This window comes from Chelonia mydas, chromosome 20, assembly GCF_015237465.2.
Source record: "Chelonia mydas isolate rCheMyd1 chromosome 20, rCheMyd1.pri.v2, whole genome shotgun sequence".
NCBI classification, from domain to species: domain Eukaryota; kingdom Metazoa; phylum Chordata; order Testudines; family Cheloniidae; genus Chelonia; species Chelonia mydas.
Genome location: NC_051260.2, coordinates 3630261 through 3650164, shown reverse-complemented (window position 1 = coordinate 3650164; position 19904 = coordinate 3630261). Strand labels below are relative to the sequence as shown.

General features: G+C 63.1%; 2 protein-coding genes across 5 annotated transcripts; one reads left to right on the top strand and one right to left on the bottom strand.

The window, feature by feature from the left end:
• The first annotated feature begins 17 nt into the window (after nucleotides 1–17).
• Nucleotides 18–3485, top strand: DDIT3 (DNA damage inducible transcript 3). 3 transcript variants are annotated; one of them, XM_037884247.2, is made up of 4 exons: nucleotides 18–174; nucleotides 1811–1858; nucleotides 2306–2464; nucleotides 2551–3485. In XM_037884247.2, the coding sequence occupies exons 3-4, from the start codon at nucleotides 2336–2338 to the stop codon at nucleotides 2989–2991; spliced, it is 570 nt and encodes a 189-aa protein (XP_037740175.1). In that variant the 5' UTR covers nucleotides 18–174; nucleotides 1811–1858; nucleotides 2306–2335; the 3' UTR covers nucleotides 2992–3485. The 3 variants fall into 3 exon arrangements, with proteins under 3 accessions (XP_037740175.1, XP_037740173.1, XP_007053258.2); XM_037884245.2 differs by having other exon boundaries at nucleotides 19–174; nucleotides 2548–3485; XM_007053196.4 differs by lacking the exon at nucleotides 18–174 and having other exon boundaries at nucleotides 230–1858; nucleotides 2548–3485.
• Nucleotides 3419–18248, bottom strand: MARS1 (methionyl-tRNA synthetase 1). 2 transcript variants are annotated; one of them, XM_037884240.2, is made up of 22 exons: nucleotides 18033–18248; nucleotides 16601–16691; nucleotides 15158–15236; nucleotides 14905–15036; nucleotides 14382–14457; nucleotides 14081–14253; nucleotides 13418–13530; nucleotides 13016–13132; nucleotides 12323–12526; nucleotides 11727–11928; nucleotides 11387–11461; nucleotides 11080–11250; nucleotides 7781–7876; nucleotides 7256–7373; nucleotides 6806–7019; nucleotides 6513–6644; nucleotides 5830–5934; nucleotides 5096–5279; nucleotides 4902–4973; nucleotides 4463–4489; nucleotides 4045–4161; nucleotides 3419–3857 (listed from the first exon to the last, which is right to left on the bottom strand). In XM_037884240.2, exons 1-22 carry the CDS (start codon nucleotides 18133–18135, stop codon nucleotides 3705–3707), a joined length of 2754 nt encoding a protein of 917 aa, XP_037740168.1. In that variant the 5' UTR covers nucleotides 18136–18248; the 3' UTR covers nucleotides 3419–3704. The 2 variants fall into 2 exon arrangements, with proteins under 2 accessions (XP_037740168.1, XP_037740169.1); XM_037884241.2 differs by lacking the exon at nucleotides 4463–4489 and having other exon boundaries at nucleotides 18033–18247.
• Nucleotides 18249–19904: the final 1656 nt, after the last annotated feature.

Here is a 19904-nt window from a genome sequence, read left to right as displayed (position 1 = left end):
GCCGCCGATTGGCCAGAGCTGGTGCAAGGGTTGCGTCATGCGGGCTCCTTAAAGGGCGCGCGGCGGCCGAGGCGGCGGTTCCGGACCGGCAGCAGCAGGGAGAAGATGCGGGCGAGGATGAGCCGGGCGCAGCGCGGGAGCCGGGGCCAGGGGGAGCAGGGGCCGCGCAGGAAGGTGCGGGGGGGGGGCCGAGCCCCCGGGGCCTTATCACCAGCCGCCCTGTGGGCAGGGCTAAACTGCCAGCCCGGACTCCTGGGTTCCATGGCGAGGGGAGGGGGGTCGGGGCTGGGAGCCCGGACTCCTGGGTTCCATGGGGGGCGGGGCGTGCTGGGAGCCCGGACTCCTGGGTTCCATGGCGGGGGGACGGGGGTCGGGGCAGGGAGCCCGGACTCCTGGGTTCCATGGGGGGGTTGGGAGCCCGGACTCCAGGGTTCTGCCCCATCTCTGGGTAGGGATGGTGCCAGGAGTCGTGGCGTGGTGGGAGCTATTCAGTGGCTGGGCTGCTCTGGTTCTGTCCGAGGGAAGGGAGGAAACTGCCTGAGCCAGGACTCCTGGGTCCTAGTCCTAGCTCTGACCTTGTGCGTGACCAGCCCTTCCCTTCCTGACCCCTGCAGTCAGTGTCCTTACCGTGGTGCGGGGGGGGCGCCCCTAACCCCAAGGCCCCTGCCCCACGCAGGGAGGGCCAGCTGCTGGCAGCTAGGGACCTGATACAATTTCCAGACTTCTGCTGTGAATTCTCTCCACCCCACCGTGGCACTTAGACCAGGGTGAGGGGCATATTAGACTTGCCTGGGATGAGCAGCGGGGCCCATGGCTCAAGTGCTGGGCTGGGGAGACCAGGCCCTCCTGCTCCAGGAGCTCCTTGGCTGCTTACCCTGCAAAGCTGTAGCAGGCTTTGGGGGCGGGGAGAACACAACTTCCTTCCCCTGTGCTACTGAGACACTTGAGCCACCCAGCCTCTGCTCCCACTCCTCTGGGCCGGCTCCATGCAGCCAGGCCCCAAGGTGGTTCTAGGCCTCTACCTCAGCCGCCTTCTTGCATCAGTCGCCCCAGAAGCGCAGTGCAGGAGGGCTGACGAAAGCCCTTGGAGTTTCTCTGGGGGTTATTTTGGAAGCACTGTTCTGAAATGCTGCCTTAACTGGCCAGCGAACCCCCCCAGGGAGGGCCCAGGAGCCCCTGGGCGGGCAGTAGAAGGAGACTGGGGACCTTGCCCTACCAGGAAGATGCCAAGATACCATGGGGGCGAGCGCAGTGTTAGACAAGGCAGCTCCTCTAACCCGGGCTCCCAGGCCAGCTCGGCCTGAGGCTGCCGAGCTTTGCTCTATGAGCAAGAGAATCCAGTTCCCCTTGGCCTTTGATCCCAGCCGCAAAGCCCCGGCTCAGGGCGGCTTTCAGCAGCAATGCCTCTGGTGGCTGCACTTCTAGCACTTGGGAGGAGATCCTTGCTCTTCCCCCAGCAGTGGGGTGGAAGCAGCCGGCTGGGAGAGGGCCACAGCGGGGCAGGCGGGAGGGTTGTCTCATTGCTTGAAACTTCCCACAACGTCATGGGCTAAAAATAGCCTCTGGCTGGAGCAGGAAGCGGTTCCCAGCGGGGCGGGGTCCTGGGGTCACACCGGGCTGGAGCAGGCAGTGGTTCCCAGCAGGGAGGAGGCCTGGGGTCGCTGGAGGGGAAAGCAGGCAGTGGGTCCTAGTAGATTTCTTTGGGTCACACCTTCCTTTCCATCCCTGCTAGTGTTGCCTGGTTCTGGGCCCATGGGGGGATTTGCCAAACGGCTGCCTTGTCTGATTCTGTCTTTGCTTTTCCCCGCAGTCTTCTAGAAGAAAGTGCATGTTCATACATAACCACACGTGAGAGCAGGTAAGGCCCAGGGCCGGTCGTTACGCGTTAGGGTAGGACCCAGCTGAGATGAGTGTTCTGTGGGACCCGTGAAAGGGAGTTTCTGCTCGCTGATGCCAAAGGCTGGGGAACCGGCTTGCCCTACTCTGAGGCTGTGGAGATGCCCAGGAGGGCAGCCCTCCACCTGCCCACAGCTCCTCCTGCCAGGGCATCAAGCTGAGCCATGCTGCCCTCTCCCCAGGGCCTTGTGTCCTTGCCTGGCCTCTGGGCTGACTGCCGATGGCCCTACCTAGCATGACTGAGGGAGGTGGCGTCGGCCTTCAGAGCCTCTCCCATGGCCCCTTTCAGCTCTTCCGGCAGCAGCTGAGCAGCTGGTTTGTTTTATTGTAGGGGTGCTGAGGGGAGCTTTGGATGGTGCCCCCTGGGCCCGGTTTTGGGCCTGCTGCTAATGGTTTTCTCCCTCTTTAGCCAGGGAGACTATCTGGCCCAGACCTGACGATGGCAGCCGAGCCGGTACCTGCCTCCCTGCCCAGCTGGGAGCTGGAGGCTTGGTATGAGGACCTGCAGGAGGTGCTGTCCTCAGATGAGAATGGGGGGACATCCCTGCCCCCTGGGGGAGTGGAACAGGTGAGTGAGGGGCAGGCAGGGGGGGTCCACTAGCCCGGCTTGCCCCTTGGCCCCACTGACACACACACACACTCTCTCTCCAGAAGGACCTTGCCACGCTTGATGCCACGGCGCTGCTATGGGGCTTGGATTTCCCGGCCCCCTTGGTGGAGTCGACAGGCGATGCCCCTGGGAGCTGCGAGCTGGATGCCAGCTTGACAAGTGAGCTGCTGGAGCTGCTGAGCGGAACGGCCGAGGAGCTGGCAGGGCTCCCTGAATCGGACTCCAGCCAGAGTTCCCCGGCTCAGACCTGCACAGAGGACGAGGAGGGGGCAGGCCCGGCCTGTGGCCTGAAGAGGAAGAGAAGCAGCCAGCCCCAGGGGCAGGGCAAGAAGCGGAGCAGGGAGAAGGAGCAGAACGAGAGGAGGGTGACAGAGCTGATGGCCGAGAACGAGCGGCTCAAGCAGGAGATCGAGCGGCTGAGCGCGGAGGTGGAGGCCACCAGGGCGGCGTTGATCGAGCGCATGGTGAACCTGCAGAAGGTGTAGGGCTGAACTGAGCCCAAGGGGCTGCAATGCCCTCTGCCTGTGGACTCACAGGGGGGCAGCTAGGCCCTGGTGCTGACTGAACTGAGGCCTGCTGGTGGGGTGTTGCCCCCCTGTCCCAAGACAGCTGTGCAGAGCCAGGGGCTGGACCGGAGGGTGAACGGACCAGTGGCTGCCCTGGGCAGAATGACAGACAGCAGCCCCGGGGGGCCCTATGTCTGCTGGTGCTGCATGGGGAGAGCTGGCAAAGGACCTGGATGGCAGGAGCTCCCCCTCCTGGTTGTGCCAGTGCAGTGCTTGGGGCTAGCAGGCACCAGGCCATGTTTTCCCCTGCCAGCTGGCACAGCCCCCCGTGACTAATGGCTATTGAACGAGGGCCGGTGACTCCCGGCGCGGCGGGAGGGGCTGTTGTAATGAGCAGCACGGCATGTCGAGCAAACCCTTTATTGTACATTGCTGCGCGGTCAGCGCTTCCCCCATTACACTCCGTACGCCTGCGTGGCTCTCCGGGTCCTTGTGTAGGCTCAGCCCGGCTGTGGGTGGGTCAGGGGCTCCTTGCACTCGGCGCAGCTGCTGCAGGAGGGGCCCAAAGGGGAGGCTGGGCTTGGGCTGCTCACAGGTATTTCTTCGGGGGCTGGAGGGGGCAGGTGCAGATCCCCCCAGCAGGGGGAGAACCACCACTGTCAGTGGAGCTGCTGTTCTGAGGCATTCAGGAGCTATTTCCTCTTCTTCCCCTTGGGGGCCGGGGGCTCAGGGGTCTTCCCCTCAGCCAGCGCCAGCTGCTTCTTCAGCTCCAGCAGCTTGGCAACCTCAGCATCGATCTGCCCCTTCTCCGCCTTGCTGGCCTTCAGCTGGCGCACGTGGTCGGCCTGGGCACAGAGGGCAGCTGTTAGCTCACTGCTCTGGCTCCCTCCTGCCCCATGCAGAGCTGGAGAGGCTCTGGCCCCAGTGGGGGGAGAGTCTGAGCCGCAGGGCCACAGCTGATACCTGGCCCTGGGGGGCTTCGCCCTGCCAGGAACGCAGCCTGCCCTGAGCACAAGCAGAGGTGCCGCTCACCTGTTTGGCCAGCTCCTCGGCCAGCTCCTCGGCCTTCTGGGGGTCCCCTGCCAGCACCACGCCTCCCCCAGGCCCAGGGGGTGTCACGTCGGCCGAGGCCACGTAGGCAGCATGTGCCTGTGGAGGGGAAGGGAAGTCAGGGAGTCCCAACACAGCAGGCTCTGCCTGGCCTTCGCCAGGCCCAGCAGAGCCCCCTCTCCGGGGGGTTGAGGGAGAGCCAGGCAGGATGTAGGGCAGTGCCCCCATAGCATTGGAGGGGGCACCACCCATGCTTAACTCCTGCAGGGCTGGGCCACACAGCATCTGGCCCTTGCACTGGAGGGGGTGGGAGGAAAGGAAGGGACAGGGGTTGGCACGCATGCCCCCACCCGGGCCCCCGCCAAGCCCCAGGCGTGCCCCAGAGCAGGGCGAGTATTACCTTCAGCTCCAAGGTGGAGTCTTCCAGCTGGGAAAGGAGAGAGGAGAGAGCAGGTGAGGACAGGTAGCAAGACAGCAAAGCATGCGGCTGGGCAAGGCAAGCAAGGGGTTCCCGCTCTCCCTGGGCGCAGAGGGATTCACTCACTCCCTGCTGGCCGGGGTCCCCTCCCAATGTCATGTCACTCAGGAACCAGGGGCTCTTCTGTGCACCACCCCTGCTCCCCTGGGGGGCAGGCGCTTCCTTCCAGTCAGCCAGCCGGGGCAGCCCCCACCCGCACAGAAGGTGAGGCTGGGCTTTACTTCCAGCAGCAGGTCATGCAACACAGGAGGTTTTGGGGGGGCTGCTCCAGCTCCCAGGAAATGGCTCCCTGTAGGAGCAGGCCCCAGAGTGTCACGGATTCCACGGGCAGGGATCACGATTGGGGCTCCCCCTTCCTCACCTGCCCTTCACCAAACCGCTTCCGCAGGGCTTCAATCTGCTCACTCTCCAGCTTCTGGAACAGGGGGCTCACCTGGCAGGAGCGGGGGAGACATTAACCCCCAGCCAGCTGAGCCACCGCCCGGCCTGCCCACTGCCTTCCCTCCACCCCCCCACTCCGCCAGCCCCCATGCCAGGCCCTGGCTGCGTGCCTACCGTGCCGATCTGGTGCCCGGGGGGTAGGAGGCAGAGGAAGGTGTCCGTCAGCACATTGCAGGCCTTCGGCACACAGAGCTGGCGCTGGATGGTGGCGCTGATGCTGGGCATGTATGGCTGCAGCATGACTGAGATCAGGGAGGCGATATTGACGGCCACGCCTGTCACGGTGCCCGCCCGAGTCCTGAAAAACGGGACCCCCCCGTCAGAGCTGGGGGGAGTGCGGAGCAGGGCACAGACTCCAGCAATCTCATAGTGTGTTTGGGGGCGTCAGCCTGGCTCCCAGCCGCAAAACTAACGGCCGAAATCAGCACCATGGGGAGGCTGGGTTAGCAGGGGGCTGCGGGTTGGAATTGAGGGGCACCAGCAGAGTGGGGCAGGTTGGGATTGCGAGGCAGAGCTGTGGGGGGAGCCCAGGTTTGGGGCTGAGCTGGGCTAGCAGGGGGCTGCAGGTCAGGATTGAGGGGCAGAGCTGTGGTGTGGGGAGCCCAGGGCCTGGAGAGCAGGGGACTGTGGGTCAGGAGTGAGGGGCAGAGCGGGGTAGCAGGGAGGGGATCCCATATCAAGTGGCGGGAGATGAGTTTGGCCCATTCACCAGGTCACTAGGGCTTAACTAAGCCCCTGGAACAGCTCCCCTGCCTGCTGAGCCAGGCAGCCCCAATTTCCCTCCCCCCCGGGGTGTTCCTCTGCCCTCCAGGGGTGAGCTGGTGGGTGGATCTGGCCCTGCCCCCTACCTGTCAGCGTCATGACCCTTGATCCGTTTCCAGGGCTCGTTCACCTGGATGTACTGGTTGCCATAGCGAGAAACGCTCAGGATGCAGCGCAGGGCATCCCGGATCCTGCACGCGGGGGGGGTGGGGGGGAGAGAAGAGACAGGGACTCAGACTCTGCACCAGCATGGAGCAGCGTGATCACCTAGTCTGCCCTGCACATCGCAGGCCCCACAACCTGCCCCCCACCCCACCTTTGGCCTCCGACCTCCTCCAATCCTGGGTTCCAGAGCCCACGCTCCAGAGAAGTCACCATTGACGTGAGTTCAGATCTGCCCAGGTCCCTTGCTGCAGGGGGAGGTGAAAATCTCGGCCGATCTGACCCGGGGGAGATTCCTGCCCGACCCCACTTACGGCGACCGGATGGACCCTGAGCACGCGGGCGAGACCCGCCAGCCGCCCGCCACGATGGGCTGGGGAAGGAATCTCTCCAGCTTGCTGTCCCTGGCTGCACGGGGCACGGACGCCTCTTCTGCCAGCTACCCCCCATGTACCCCCCCAGGCCACGCCCTCCTGGCACAAGCCAACACAGGGCAGCGGGGTCCCTGGGGGCTGGCCACTCTGTGCCCCCCACCGTACACTGACCGCAGCCGGGCAGGGCCGGGCCAGCGCCATCCCACCGGTGCCCCTCAGCCCCCGGGACGCACCGGACCTTCTCCAGCAGCTGGTTGTACTGGCGCAGCTCCAGGGTGACGTGAGCCAGCAGCCGCTTGTCGTCCGTGCCCAGCTCCATGTGGGGGACGCGCCCGCCGAAGAACTTACAGACGAACATCCCGGCCCTGGGTGGGGGGAGGGAGAGTCAGCCACATCCCCACCACTTTCCCTCACCGCCCCACACGCCAAGCCTGGCCCATCTCCTCCCACATCCACAGCCCGCCCCAGCTCCCAACCCCTACAGACCCCTCTGCACCTGGCGCCCCCCGCGGGGCCCGCCCGGTACCTGTTGACAAAGTTGCCCAGGTTGTTGAGCAGCTCCGAGTTGTTCTTCAGCATGAGATCGGTCCAGGAGAAGGTGCTGTCCTGCCCCTCGGGGCGCAGGAAGAGCAGGTAGAAGCGCCAGATGTCAGCAGGGATCCCCGTGTCCTGGGCCATGTCCCCGAACACCCCCACGCCACGGCTCTTGGAGAACTTCCCGTCCTCGTAGTTGAGGTACTCTGGGGACGGCGCGAGAGACTGGAGTCTGCACATCATCCCCTGGAGCCTACCCCCCATCCCCTCCCTGGCCCACCCAGCACTGCCCCCTAGCTACCAGCCCTGCCCGGGCTCCCCCATCCCAGCCCCTCCCTGGACCACCCAGCACTGCCCCCTAGCAACCAGCCCTGCCCGGCCCCCCACCCCTGCACCGTCCCCAGCTTCACTGGCCTGCCCCACACTGCCCCCCCCGCGGTACCTGTGGCGACGAGGTGGTTGACCAGCGTGTAGTTATCCTCAGCACCGAGCAGTGTGCAGGGGAAGACGACGCTATGGAAGGGGACGTTGTCCTTGGCCATGAAGTTGTAGAGCTGGACCTGGAAGGGGGTGGAGGGGGAGGGGTCCAGTCCCAGTGGTGCCAAGCCCAGGGGCACGGCTCGGGGGAAGGGGTCAGTCCCACCCTCAGAGCCAGCCTGGCCCCCATGCGCCCTAGAGCTGGGTGGCACCGTGGGCGCTGCCCCGTCCCTTGCTCCTTCTCGTCTCCTTGGCAAGTTCTGCCCACTCCAGACTCCTAACGAGTCCCAGCTGGGTTCCCCCACCCCCCCGGGAACCACTGATTCCTACTCTGCCTCCTAGAACATTTCCCAGCCACGGCACCACGAGCCGGGGGGGGGACAGGCTGCAGATCCGGAGCAGAACCCAGAAGTCCCGACTCCCCAGCTCCCCTCCCAGCTGGGGCCAGATCCCAACCCACCGAGGGGGGCCGGGTTCGACGGCACCTCACCTGCTGCGGGTTCTTCCACCACTTCTCCCACTGGTCGGTGTAGTTGGCCGTGATGGACAGGTAGCCGATCGGGGCATCGAACCAGACGTAGAACACCTGTGGGGACGGAGCGGCACATGGGCGGCTGTGTGGGGGGGCTGCGGTCGCTTCCTCCTGCAGGCAGGGGCTCGCTCGCCTTTGGCCAGGTCAGTCTCCGAGGCTGAGCCTGCTGCCCTCGCCCAGAGCACATACACGGCACCCCCATGCCAAGGGGGCACCCAGGGATGTAGCAGGACGGTGTGACGAAGTGGGACTGTTCTTAATGTTTCCTCTAAATACTGTAGGCGTGCCTCAGTTTCCCCTATGCATTTCTTAAGTCTCTAGGTGGTGGGAATAAGGCAGAGGGTGTAATTGCTGCAGAGCAAAGGGCCAGTGTATGTAAATGGCCAACACTCTGTCTCCTGATGGCCTGGGCCCTGCTCCCCCCTGCAAGGTGATAGCTAAAGGGTTCAGAGTGGCAGCCGTGTTAGTCTGTATCCGCAAAAAGAAAAGGAGGACTTGTGGCACCTCAGAGACTAAATTTTATTTGAGCATAAGCTTTCGTGAGCTACATCTTGGGTAGCAGATAGAATACCCCTGGTCGGGGTTCTAGGGGTGCGTCTGTGCGGAGGTGCTGTCGTCGTCATGACTAGGTCGGAATATGAACAAGAGGCTGCTAGGCAGCTCTCCAACACCACTTTCTACAAGCCATTACCCTCTGATCCCACTGAGGGTTACCAAAAGAAACTACCCCATCTGCTCAGGAAACTCCCTGAAAAAGCACAAGGACCAATCCACACAGAACCCCGAGCAGGGGTATTCTATCTGCTACCCAAGATCCATAAACCTGGAAATCCTGGACGCCCCATCATCTCAGGCATTGGCACCCTGACAGCAGGATTGTCTGGCTATGTAGACTCCCTCCTCAGGCACTAAGCAACCAGCACTCCCAGCTATCTTTGAGACACCACTGACTTCCTGAGGAAACTACAATCCATCGGTGATCTTCCTGAAAATACCATCCTGGCCACTATGGATGTAGAAGCCCTCTACACCACCATTCCACACAAAGATGGACTACAAGCCGTTAGGAACGGTATCCCCGATAATGTCACGGCAAACCTGGTGGCTGAACTTCGTGACTTTTCACGTTTGGGGAGAATGTATACCTTCAAATCAGCGGCACTGCTATGGGTACCCGCATGGCCCCACAGTATGCCAACATTTTTATGGCTGACTTAGAACAAAGCTTTCTCAGCTCTCGTCCCCTAACGCCCCTACTCTACTTGCGCTACACTGATGACATCTTCATCATCTGGACCCATGGAAAAGAAGCCCTTGAGGGATTCCACCATGATTTCAACAATTTCCATCCCACCATCAATTTCAGCCTGGACCAGTCCACACACGAGATCCACTTCCTGGATACTACGGTGCTAGTAAGCGATGGTCACATAACCACCACCCTATACCGGAAACCTACTGACCGCCATACTTACCTACATGCCTCCAGCTTTCATCCAGACCACACCACACGATCCACTGTCTACAGCCAAGCTCTATGATACAACCACATTTGCTCCAACCCCTCAGACAGAGACAAACACCTACAAAATCTCTACCAAGCGTTCTTACAACTACAATACCCACCTGCTGAAGTGAAGAAACAGATTGACAGAGCCAGAAGAGTAGCCAGAAGTTACCTACTACAGGACAGGCCCAACAGAGAAAACAACAGAACGCTGCTAGCCATCACCTTCAGCCCCCAACTAAAACCTCTCCAACGCACCATCAAGGATCTACAATCTATCCTGAAGGACAACCCATCACTCTCACGGATCTTGGGAGACAGGCCAGTCCTTGCCTACAGACAGCCCTCCAACCTGAAGCAAATACTCGCCAGCAACCACACACCAAAAACACTAACCCAGGAACCTATCCTTGCAACAAAGCCCGTTGCCAACTGTGTCCACATATCTATTCAGGGGACACCATCATAGGGCCTAATCACATCAGCCACACTATCAGAGGCTCATTCAACTGCACATCTACCAATATGATATATGCCATCATGTGCCAGCAATGCCCCTCTGCCATGTACATTGGCCAAACCGGACTGTCTCTACATAAAAGAATAAATGGACACAAATCAGATGTCAGAATTATAACATTCAAAAACCAGTCGGAGAACACTTCAGTCTCTCTGGTCACTCGATTACAGACCTAAGAGTTGCAATTCTTCAACAAAAAGAACTTCAAAAACAGACTCCAATGAGAGACTGCTGAATTGGAATTGAATAAAGATGGAGTGGATGTGTCATTACACAAAGTAAAACTATTTCCCCATGTTTATTCTCCCCCCCCTCCCCCCACTGTTCCTCGCACGTTCTTGTCAACTGCTGGAAATGGCCCACCTTGATTATCACTACAAAAGGTATTTTTTCTCTCCTGCTGGTAATAGCTCACCTTACCTGATCACTCTTGTTACAGTGTGTATGGTAACACCCATTGTTTCATGTTCTCTTTGTATATAAAATCTTCCCACTGTATTTTCCACTGCATGCATCTGATGAAGTGAGCTGTAGCTCACAAAAGCTTATGCTCAAATAAATTAGCTAAAGGGTTGGAGAACAAAGGAATCCGGTGACCTCCTGGCCCGGGAAAGGGACAAAGCCCAGAGGAGCAGGGGCTGGAGGGTGAGTCAGTTTGGGGCTGGCTGGGGATGAGAAGTGAAGTGCAGACGGGGTTGTCTGGCTCACTGCCCCCCAAAATGGACCCGGCTGAGGGGTCCTGTTCTCTGTACCTACAAGCTCTGTTTTAGACCATGTTCAGATCATCTAATAAACCTTCTGTTTTACTGGCTGGCTGAGAGTCCCATCTGACTGCGGAGTTGGGGGGCAGGACCCTCTGGCTGCCCCAGGACCCTGCCTGGGCAGACTCACTGTGGGAAGCGCACGGAGGGGCAGAGGATGCTGAATGCTCCGAGGTCAGACCCAGGAAGGTGGAATCCGTGTGAGCTTCTTGCCCTGGGGACAGTCTGCTCCCAGAGAGGAGACTTCCCCAGAGTCCTGCCTGGCTTCGTACGGAGCCATCCCAGAGCATCGCCCGGGGACTCCATGACAGACAGTTCCTTGGACGCAGCCCACCCCAGAGCAGGCCCACGGCTGCAAGACAGACGCCTGCTGGAGTGCCAAGGCAGAGGACGCTCCCGGTGACAGAGTGAGCAGTGGGGGGTCCCAGGCTGAGCGGCTCCGGCCCCGCCCACCTGCGGCCCAGCTCACCTTGTCGCGGAAGCCGTCCAGCGGGACGGGCGTCCCCCATTTCAGGTCGCGGGTGATGCAGCGGGGCTTGAGGCCGTCACGGATCCAGGAGCGGGTGATGAAGCGGGAGTTGGCCGTCCAGTCACCCGTGGCCCACGACTGCTCCAACCACTTCTCCAGGCGCCCCTCCAGCTGCCGGGGGACAAGAGATGAGCCGGAGCTAGAACCCGCTGTCGCAGGATGGGGAGGGGAGTGGTTTCTCCACCCCACCCTCCAAACTCCTGCCCCCCCTCCTCCACCGCCCCCAAGCCCGGGCAGCTGCACTTACCTTGGGCAGGTCCAGGAAGAGATGCTGCGAGGACTTCACCACCGGGGAGTCTTTGCACACTTTGCACTGAGGTTTCTGCGGGGAGGAAGCACACGGCCTGTGAAGCGAGGCGGGGGGGAGGGGAAGGAGAGGAGGAGGAGGAGAATGCAGAGACCACAGTGCATGGGGCAGGGACTCTGCCGATGGGCAGGAGTGAAGAGCCGCCTTCCCAGGTTCCCCGGGGAGTGTCACGTCGGGGACACAGAGTGGCCAAGCGCTTACTGCCCGTCTCCTGCCATGCCCCTGGCTCCCCGCATGCCGGGGCCGGAACAGCGTCTCTGCCTCCCGCCCACCGCGGTACCTTGAGCTCCACCGCGTTGATGAGCTTCCCGCACTTGTCACACTGGTCGCCCCGGGCCTCCTCGTAGTTGCAGAAGGGGCAGGTGCCCTCCACGAAGCGGTCGGCCAGGAAGCGCTGACAGCGCTCGCACCGCAGCTGGTCCACGGTGTCCGTCCGCAGCATGTCGCGCTCCAGCAGGCGCTGGAAGATGTCCTGGGCTATCCTGAGACATGCCGGAGGATGATGGGAGAACAGCCCCCCCCCCCCCCCCCGCCAGCAAAGGCTACACTAGGGACCCCGCCTCCTGCCAGCCATTGCCCCCAGACTGCAGCAGCAGCTCAAGGAACGCGAGGGGCAGGTCGTGCCTCGGTCCGGAGGGGGAACATCTGTCCATGCTCAGTTAAGTGCTGAGGGCTCGGGGCATCAATGCCCAACGTGCCACGCCCAGGGGACAACTACGGTGTCCTGATGGAGCCATGGTAGCCCCCTGGGGAGTGTCCCACACTCCCCAGCTCTGGGTCGTCCTCCCTCCCCGGGTCTCGCTGCTCCCGCGCACCCTCCCCAGTCCGGCCCCGTGGGCCCCGCTCCAGTGACTCCCGTGCCGGCACGACACCTACGTGGTCTGGTGGGGCGTGGTGGTCCGGCCAAAATAGTCAAAGGAGATGTCGAACCAGCGGTAGATCTGGGCGTGGATGGCATTGTACTTGTCGCAGATCTGCTGGGGCGTCAGCCCCTCCTCCAGGGCCTTGGTCTCCGTGGCCGTCCCGTACTCGTCCGTCCCACACACATAGAGCGTGTTCCAATTCCGTAGGCGGCAATACCTGGCCGAAGGGGGAGAGCCTTAGGAGACGGGATCCCTTGGAGGTGGCTTGAGCCCCCCTGCCCTCGGGGGCTGCAGAGGCCCATGGGGTTTGAGAGCTTCTGTGCTGGACCCCTTAGGTGGGGGGGGAGTTGTGGGGCAGGCTCTGGGAAGTGGCCTCTAAGCTCTGTCCTCGGGCACCCTTCTATTTCACTGACCCCACGGGACAGACGGACCAACTGCCCCTGGTACCACAAGTGGCTGCGGTACCCAGGGCCACAGCTGCCATTCATGGCCACACAGCAGCGTGGGCCCCCAGGCTGCAGCCTGAGAAGTTGGGCCTCTCTGCCAGCCAACCCTCGCCCTCCTCCAGGCTGGGACACGGCTGCTCCAGCTGGGAAGACCCTGCGTTCCCCTTTCCTCTGGGAGCTCAGCAGGGCTGCGCTGGGGGCTGGCCGAGGCTCCCGGCCAAAACTGCCAAACCGCCGGGGCCTGCCCTGGGCCACCGTACCTGGCGAAGACGTCAGCACTGAGGACGCAGCCGATGATGTTCCCCAGGTGGGGCACGTTGTTGACATAGGGCAAGGCGCTGGTGATCAGGATGTTCCTTCTGCCCTCCACTGGCAGCCTGGGGAGAGAAGGGCCATGAGCCGCCCAGGGACGGCGGGACGCTGCAGAACAAAGGGGGTGGGGGAATCCTGGCCGGCAGGCTGGGGGCAGATGGCTGGGCTCTGGCCCCCCAAACCAGGTGCGGTGCCCAGGGAGAGAACAGGACGAGGGACCCGCTCCCATCGCTCCCCGAGCGATCATGGGCCAGCCAAAGGGCCTTTCACGGGTGACAGAGCCAGCCCCTTACACAGCTGCGCCTCCCGCCCCCCGCTCAGCTCCCTTCTCCCCACCCCGTGGCACTCACACAGGGCTCGGCGGCTGCCAGCGTTCGGGCAGGGCTGCCGGGCCTCTGGGCCAGGCTTCCGCAGCAGCTGCGATTTCTTCCTCCGACAACGAGCGCTCGGCCAATTCCTCTTCCTAGCGGGAGGGATGCCAGGTGAGCAGGGCGGGGCAGCGCTAGGGCCTTGGCTCAAGGCAACGCCACCGACAGAGAAAGCTGCCAGCTGGGGCCCCGCGCTCCAACATGGGGCTGAAGAGCATCCCCACGCCCAGGGGAAGGGCGGGCACTGCTCCAGGCTGGGGGCTCTGAGCTTTTCCTCCCGCGAAACAGGCGCCCCGCACACCCGCCGTAAGCCTCGCTGTTCCCCAGGCACGTTTCAGTTCAGTTGTCCCCGACGGCTGGTTTTATGGCACACACTTGGGTTTGGGGCCCAGAGCTCAGAACAGCTGCTGTTTAAAGGCCTGTGGGTTTCTCTGACCAGCAAGGATACCCCCCACCGTACCCCCCAGGGCCGGGCACAGAGCAGCAGCAGGATGGGTCCATGGCTGAGCAGACGGGGCCTGAGACAGCTTCCGCGTTCTGAAGAATTGCGGGAATCCCCAGCCTGGCTCAGTCCCCAGGTCCACCTAGCCCAGCCAGTCCCCGGGCAGGGGGGCCGCCGTGCCAGAGCGAAGTGGGGGACAGTACCTCTGGCTCGTTAGTTGCTGGCTTCTCCCAGTGCAGGCTGGGCCCTGGCTGTTTCTGTAGATAGGCTTTGAACTCCTGGGCTCCCTTGGGCGTCAGCACGGACTCCGCGGCACTTCTGCAGGGCTCCAAGAGGTTCATGGTCTGGAACCAGCTCCTCAGAGCCTGCAGTTCATCTTCGAAATAGGAGAAGGGCGTCAGCACCAAGAGGCCAAGAAAAGCGTCATCCCACATGGGCGCAGGTGCCCAGTGCTGAGCAGACCCTCGGGGCACCAGCACCACGGCTCCCGGCAGCAGCTCTTACCTGGCAGGCCGAATTCATCCCGCAACACAGGGTACAGGGTGGCCCACAGGACAACGTCGGCTACTGATTCTGCCTCCTAGAGGAAAGCAGAGCACGTGAGGGTGAGAGCAGTGGGGAGCCGGATGCCGGGGGTCTCTGCACAGCAGCCAGGGCTGTCTTTGTGCAGCCATGTTTATTGCAGGAGAGTAGTACGTCCCTGCAGCCCCGAGCGAAATGCTAGCATTGCATGCTGGCACTCGTCCTCTGCGGGCAGAGCTCACCACATCAGAGACAGACGCTACAAGCGGCTTCCTTCACGTGACTTTGAGCACTTGGCCAGCTGCCCGCGTGGCCCTTTGTGGGGTGAAGTCGGGGCTCCCCTGTGCTAACGATTTAAGCGATTCCAAAGATCAGGGGACCAAAAGCCAGGGCTCCTGGGTTCTATTCCCAACCCGGCCATGCCCTTGCTGTGGGAGACACAAGGCACTTCAGCTCAGCGTGCCTCGGTTTCCCCAGTCCGTACACTGGGGAGTACGTTACTCACCCCGGCGAGGTAAGGAGTGGCCTTGCTGGTCAAGCTTTGATCAATGTAGGTTAACGGTTTCCTGATGGCCCCTAGAACAACTTCTTTTTTCCCTTGCACCAGGTGGCAATACAGGGCTGTGGACACGGCCGGCTAAGGACAGAGACAAAGGTTTAGCTGGGCGGGAGCAGCGTCGAAGGGAGCCCACGTTTTGCCCCATCAGCGTCGTGCCCTGAAGTGTTGCTGCCAAGTTGGGCTTCTCCAGGTGACCCACCTGCAGCTCCGTTGCTTCCCATTCAAGCCACTGATTGGTGAGATCGTCAGGCTCCTTTCCAGCTAAGAGGAAGAAGTACCTGCAGGACAGGAAGGAAAGGGAGCGCTGAATGCACACAGCAGATCCAGCCCAGGGGATTCTGCAGCCCAGGTAACTCCACTCAGCGCCTGTCCCCAGAGCGTTGACTTCCCCACGCTCACCCAGCAGGTCACTGGCACAGCTGGGAACAGACCCAGGAGTCCCAATGTCCCCTTTGCTCTAGCCACCAGGCAGGGGACTCAAGTTTTATGGTGGCCTCAGAGGGCAGCCACCAACTCTCGCTGGCGGCCGCACTGACACGTTTTCCTAAAACACTTAATTAACATTAGGAGAGACAAACAAACGTGCACATACACACACCCAAATCCTTGTAATTTCTTCATGTAGTAAGTGTGCTGGACAAAGTGACGCTTGCCTGTTTAATATCGGTTCTCGGCAAGCCCCAGGACAGATTAAACCCTGGATAGGGGTGGGGGGTGTGAGAGGGGGAGGCAGCGGGAACCAGGGGCCATGGGGGGATGCATGGGGGGTCAAGGGAGGCAGCAGAAGCCCAGGGCAATGGGTGGAGCCGGGTGTCCGCGCCCACCGCTGAGCTGAAGCTGGGAGTCGGAGCCCGCAGCCGCACAGCCGGGACCAGCACCCAGTACTGGAGCCAGAGCCCAAAGCTCGGGGTCGGCACCCAAAGGCCCACGGTCAGGCTCCCAAAGTCCCGCTGCTGCCCAATCACCCCAGGGCTGAAGCCTGAGCCCCGACCCCTCACCGGGTCGAGAACTAACCTTGCTCCTAGGCCCTGCACCTCCAATGTTGTGCCCCACCTGTCTCCAGAGCCAGTGCAGGGCTGCGCATCCAGGAGCAACAGGGAGGGAGGGAAGAGGCCGATACTTTGCACTCCCCCCCCGCCGGCTGTTATGGCCCCTGGTAGCCAGACCCCGCATTTGAGAAACGCTGCACCAGAGCCCACTCCCCAGGTACCGCCATCACCTCCCAACCAGGAACTCCTCCCCCGCTGGGCCCTGAAAGCTGCCGGAAACACTTCAGCAAAACCAGAGGGTTGCTAGGCCCTAGATCCAGGGGCGGGACCCAGCCCTGAATGCTGATTGCCCAAGAACAGGGCAGGACCCGAGAACAGCAAGATGCCAAGTTCCTTGTCCAACTGCAGCAGGCACCATTGGGGGCACCATTCCCAGGAGTGGCTAGGGTGGCCTGATGTCCTGATTTTAGGGTCTTTTTCTTATCTAGGCTCCTATTACCCCCTAACCCCGTCCTGATTTTCCACATTTGCTGTCTGGTCACCCTAGGAGCCGCACTGACCCAGCAGCTGGACAGCGTGTGCTCAGGGAGTGCTGACCCTCCAGTGAATTAGCTGGAGACCCTCCAGCCCAGAAACCAGCAGGGGACACTTACTGACAGATGGCATTTGGGGAGAAGAGGAAAGTGCCGCTGTCCAGGTGCAGGGCTGGCACCCGCGGGTGGGTGAGGAAAGGAACCACGCGACCTGCAGAGCGGAAGGCACTTGGCATTAGGGCACTGGAGCGTGAGCCAAGGAGAAGACCAGGGCCTAGGGAGAGGGAAGCATTGAGGGGCGGGGCCCCTGAGGGAAGTAAGGCACAACAAGGGGGGGATTGGGGGGGCCCTGAGGGAGATGACCCCAGAGAAGAAGGGGCTAGGGAAACAGGGGCAGTAGAGACGGGGTCCCTGAGAAGGGGGAGAGGGCACTAGGAGCGTCCCTAGGGATATCGGGAAGGGGGTCATAGAAGATGGTCCATGAGAGGACACATCTGGCAAGGACCTGTGGGGGCTCCAGGTGGGAGGGGAACAGGGCAAGGGAGGGGAGCACTGTGAGGGGGCCATGGGCAGGAGGGGAGGTCTCCTAAGGGGGCACAGGGGATGTGCCCTGGGCAGAAAGGGGAGAGGAAAGGGGCGATGACATGGGGAGGGGACACAGGGGCATGGCCAGGAGTAATCCTGGGGGAGGGGGAGGCACAGTTCTCTGGGGAACAGGAGGAGGCTGGACGGGAGGGGTCCTGGGGGGCAGGTGGAAGTAGAGGGAGAGGAGGAAGCAGCAGCCCTGGGGGCCCCAGGCCAGAGGGGGTGAAAGGGGGGAGGACAGCCCGGGGAGTGGAGCACTAAAAGTCCCCCCCGAGTCCCCCCCTGGCATCCCCCCCATCCCTGCCCCCAACCCCCCCAGCGCCCCCCCTGGGGTCCCCGCCCCGCCCCCAACCTGCCCGCCCCACTCCCAACCCCCCCAGCCCCCAACCTGCCCGCCCCCCCCCCCGGGGTCCCCACCCCCGCCCCCAACCTGCCCACCCCACTCCCAATCCCCCACCCCAGGTTGGGGGTGGGAGGGGAGCCTGGGGGGTTGGGAGGGGGCGGGCAGGTTGGGGGCGGGAGGAGAGCCCGGGGGGGCGCTGGGGGGTGGGGGGGGCGGGAGGGAGCCCGGGGGGGGCGCTGGGGGGGGGTTGGGAGGTGGCAGGCAGGTTGGGGGCGGGGCGGGGACCCCAGGGGGGGCGCTGGGGGGTAGGGAGGGGGGGACTTGGGGGGCGCTGGGGGGTTGGGAAGGGGGGCGGGCAGGTTGGGGGCGGGAGGGGGGGGTTGGGGGGTTGGGGGGAAGCCCGGTGGAGGGCTGGGGGGGGGTTGGGAGGGGGGTGGGCAGGATGGGCGCCGGGGGGGACTCGGGGGGGCGGGGGTGGGGGGGGAGCCCGGGGGGGGGCTGGGGGGGTTGGGAGGTGGCGGGCAGGTTGGGGGCTGGGGGGGTTGGGGGCGGACCCCGGGGGGGGGGCTGGGGGGAGCCCGGGGGGGGCGCCAGGGGGGACTCGGGGGGGCGGGCCCCACTCACCGTCCGGGGGGACCCGCTCCAGCCGCACGCGGGCCCCGCTGGCCCCGGCCGCCGCCAGCACCTTGAGGCCCTGGGCGCTGCCCTCGCTCAGGTAGAGCCGCATCCTCGCCCGGCCACGCTCCGCGCCGCCCGCTGATGCAACGAGCCCGCCGGGCCGGGCCGCCGCGGTGCATCGTGGGGCCTGTAGTCCCGCCGGCCGCGCTCCCCGGCACCGCCCCCGCCCGCCGGCCGCGGGACTACGAGCCCCACAATGCACCGCGGCGCAGCGCGGACGCGTCGCGAGACGGGCGCTCGGCGGGCGGTCGCCGAGCAGAGCAGAGGGGCTGGCCGGGGTTGCTATGGTTACCAGAGACCGGGGCTGGGCTGGCCAGGGTTACTATGGTTACCCTGGGACGGGGCAGACCGCCCCCCCCCCGCATTAATCCCATTTCACACCCCCGCCCCCCATTACAGTATCCAAAATGGCCGTCCGTCATGGAAACGTCATTGCACCGCATTGTGATGTCACCAGCACACACCGTGACGTCACGGGAGCAGCCTCACAGGGGTGCGCGGCCCGGCGGGAAAGCCAGGGTGACGTCACGGGATTGCGCCCCACTTCCCGCGGCTGAGCTCGCACACGCCTTCACCCTCACGTGCGATCTCGCCCCGTCGTGCGGGTGCCGCCTCTGGTGATGTCATAGCACATCTGACGTAGGCGACCGATGGGATGACGTCGAGAGCTCACGGCATTCCCAGGGACAATGGGCTGGATCGAGCTGTCTAGGGTCTAACCCTTGTCTGGCCCCATCGGCGCACAGAAGGGAAACTGAGGCACAGAGACACTAAGTGACGTGCCCATAGTCACCCAGTGAGGCTGCCAGAGCAGGGCATTGAACCCAGGTTATGCGTGTGCCCCACTGCTGGCCCATCCTTCCTCTGGCTGTGGGCTGTGAAAATCCAGGAAAGTTCAGTTTGGGGCTAACAGCTTCCTTCGTAACAGACAGGACGAGGATGGAGACTCCCAAACCCTCGGACTCGCAGTGCTTGGGAGCGGTTGTGAGGAGGCCAGCACCTGCTCCAGCGCTCAGCTAACCCAGCTGGTACCGCACAGACCAACCGCAGCAGCGTGGCACAGAGAGCCACCAGCAGCGATATGCACCGGACTCCACCGCCTGCTGTATACTCGGCTCAGCCTTAACCCCGGCGCTGGATAGCTTCTCCTTCCCTGGCACAGCCTGAGGGGAGAACGCCCACTGCTCACCCTGCAAGTCAGTGACAGACCCACAGATGGAACCCAGGAGTCCTGAATCCAGTTCTCTGTTCTTGTTGCTAGAGCATATGTCCTCCCACAACTGGGAATAGAACCCAGGAGATCTGTCACCCTGCCCCCCCCCCAACCACTGGACCCCACTCCCCTCTCACAGCCAGGAATAGAACCCAGGAGTCCTGACACCCAGCCCCTCCCATCCACTAGGTCCCGCTCCCCTCCCACAACCAGGAATAGAACCCAGGAGTCCTGACACCCAGCCCCTCACACCACTCTCATCCACTAGGTCCCGCTCTCCCCCCACAACCAGGAATAGAACCCAGGAGTCCTGACACCCAGCCCCTCTCACCACTCTCATCCACTAGGTCCCGCTCCCCGCCCACAACCAGGAATAGAACCCAGGGGTCCTGACACCCAGCCCCTCTCACCACTCTCATCCACTAGGTCCCGCTCCCCCCCCCCACAACCAGGAATAGAACCCAGGAGTCCTGACACCCAGCCCCTCTCACCACTCTCATCCACTAGGTCCCGCTCCCCCCCCCACAACCAGGAATAGAACCCAGGAGTCCTGACACCCAGCCCCTCTCACCACTCTCATCCACTAGGTCCCGCTCCCCGCCCAC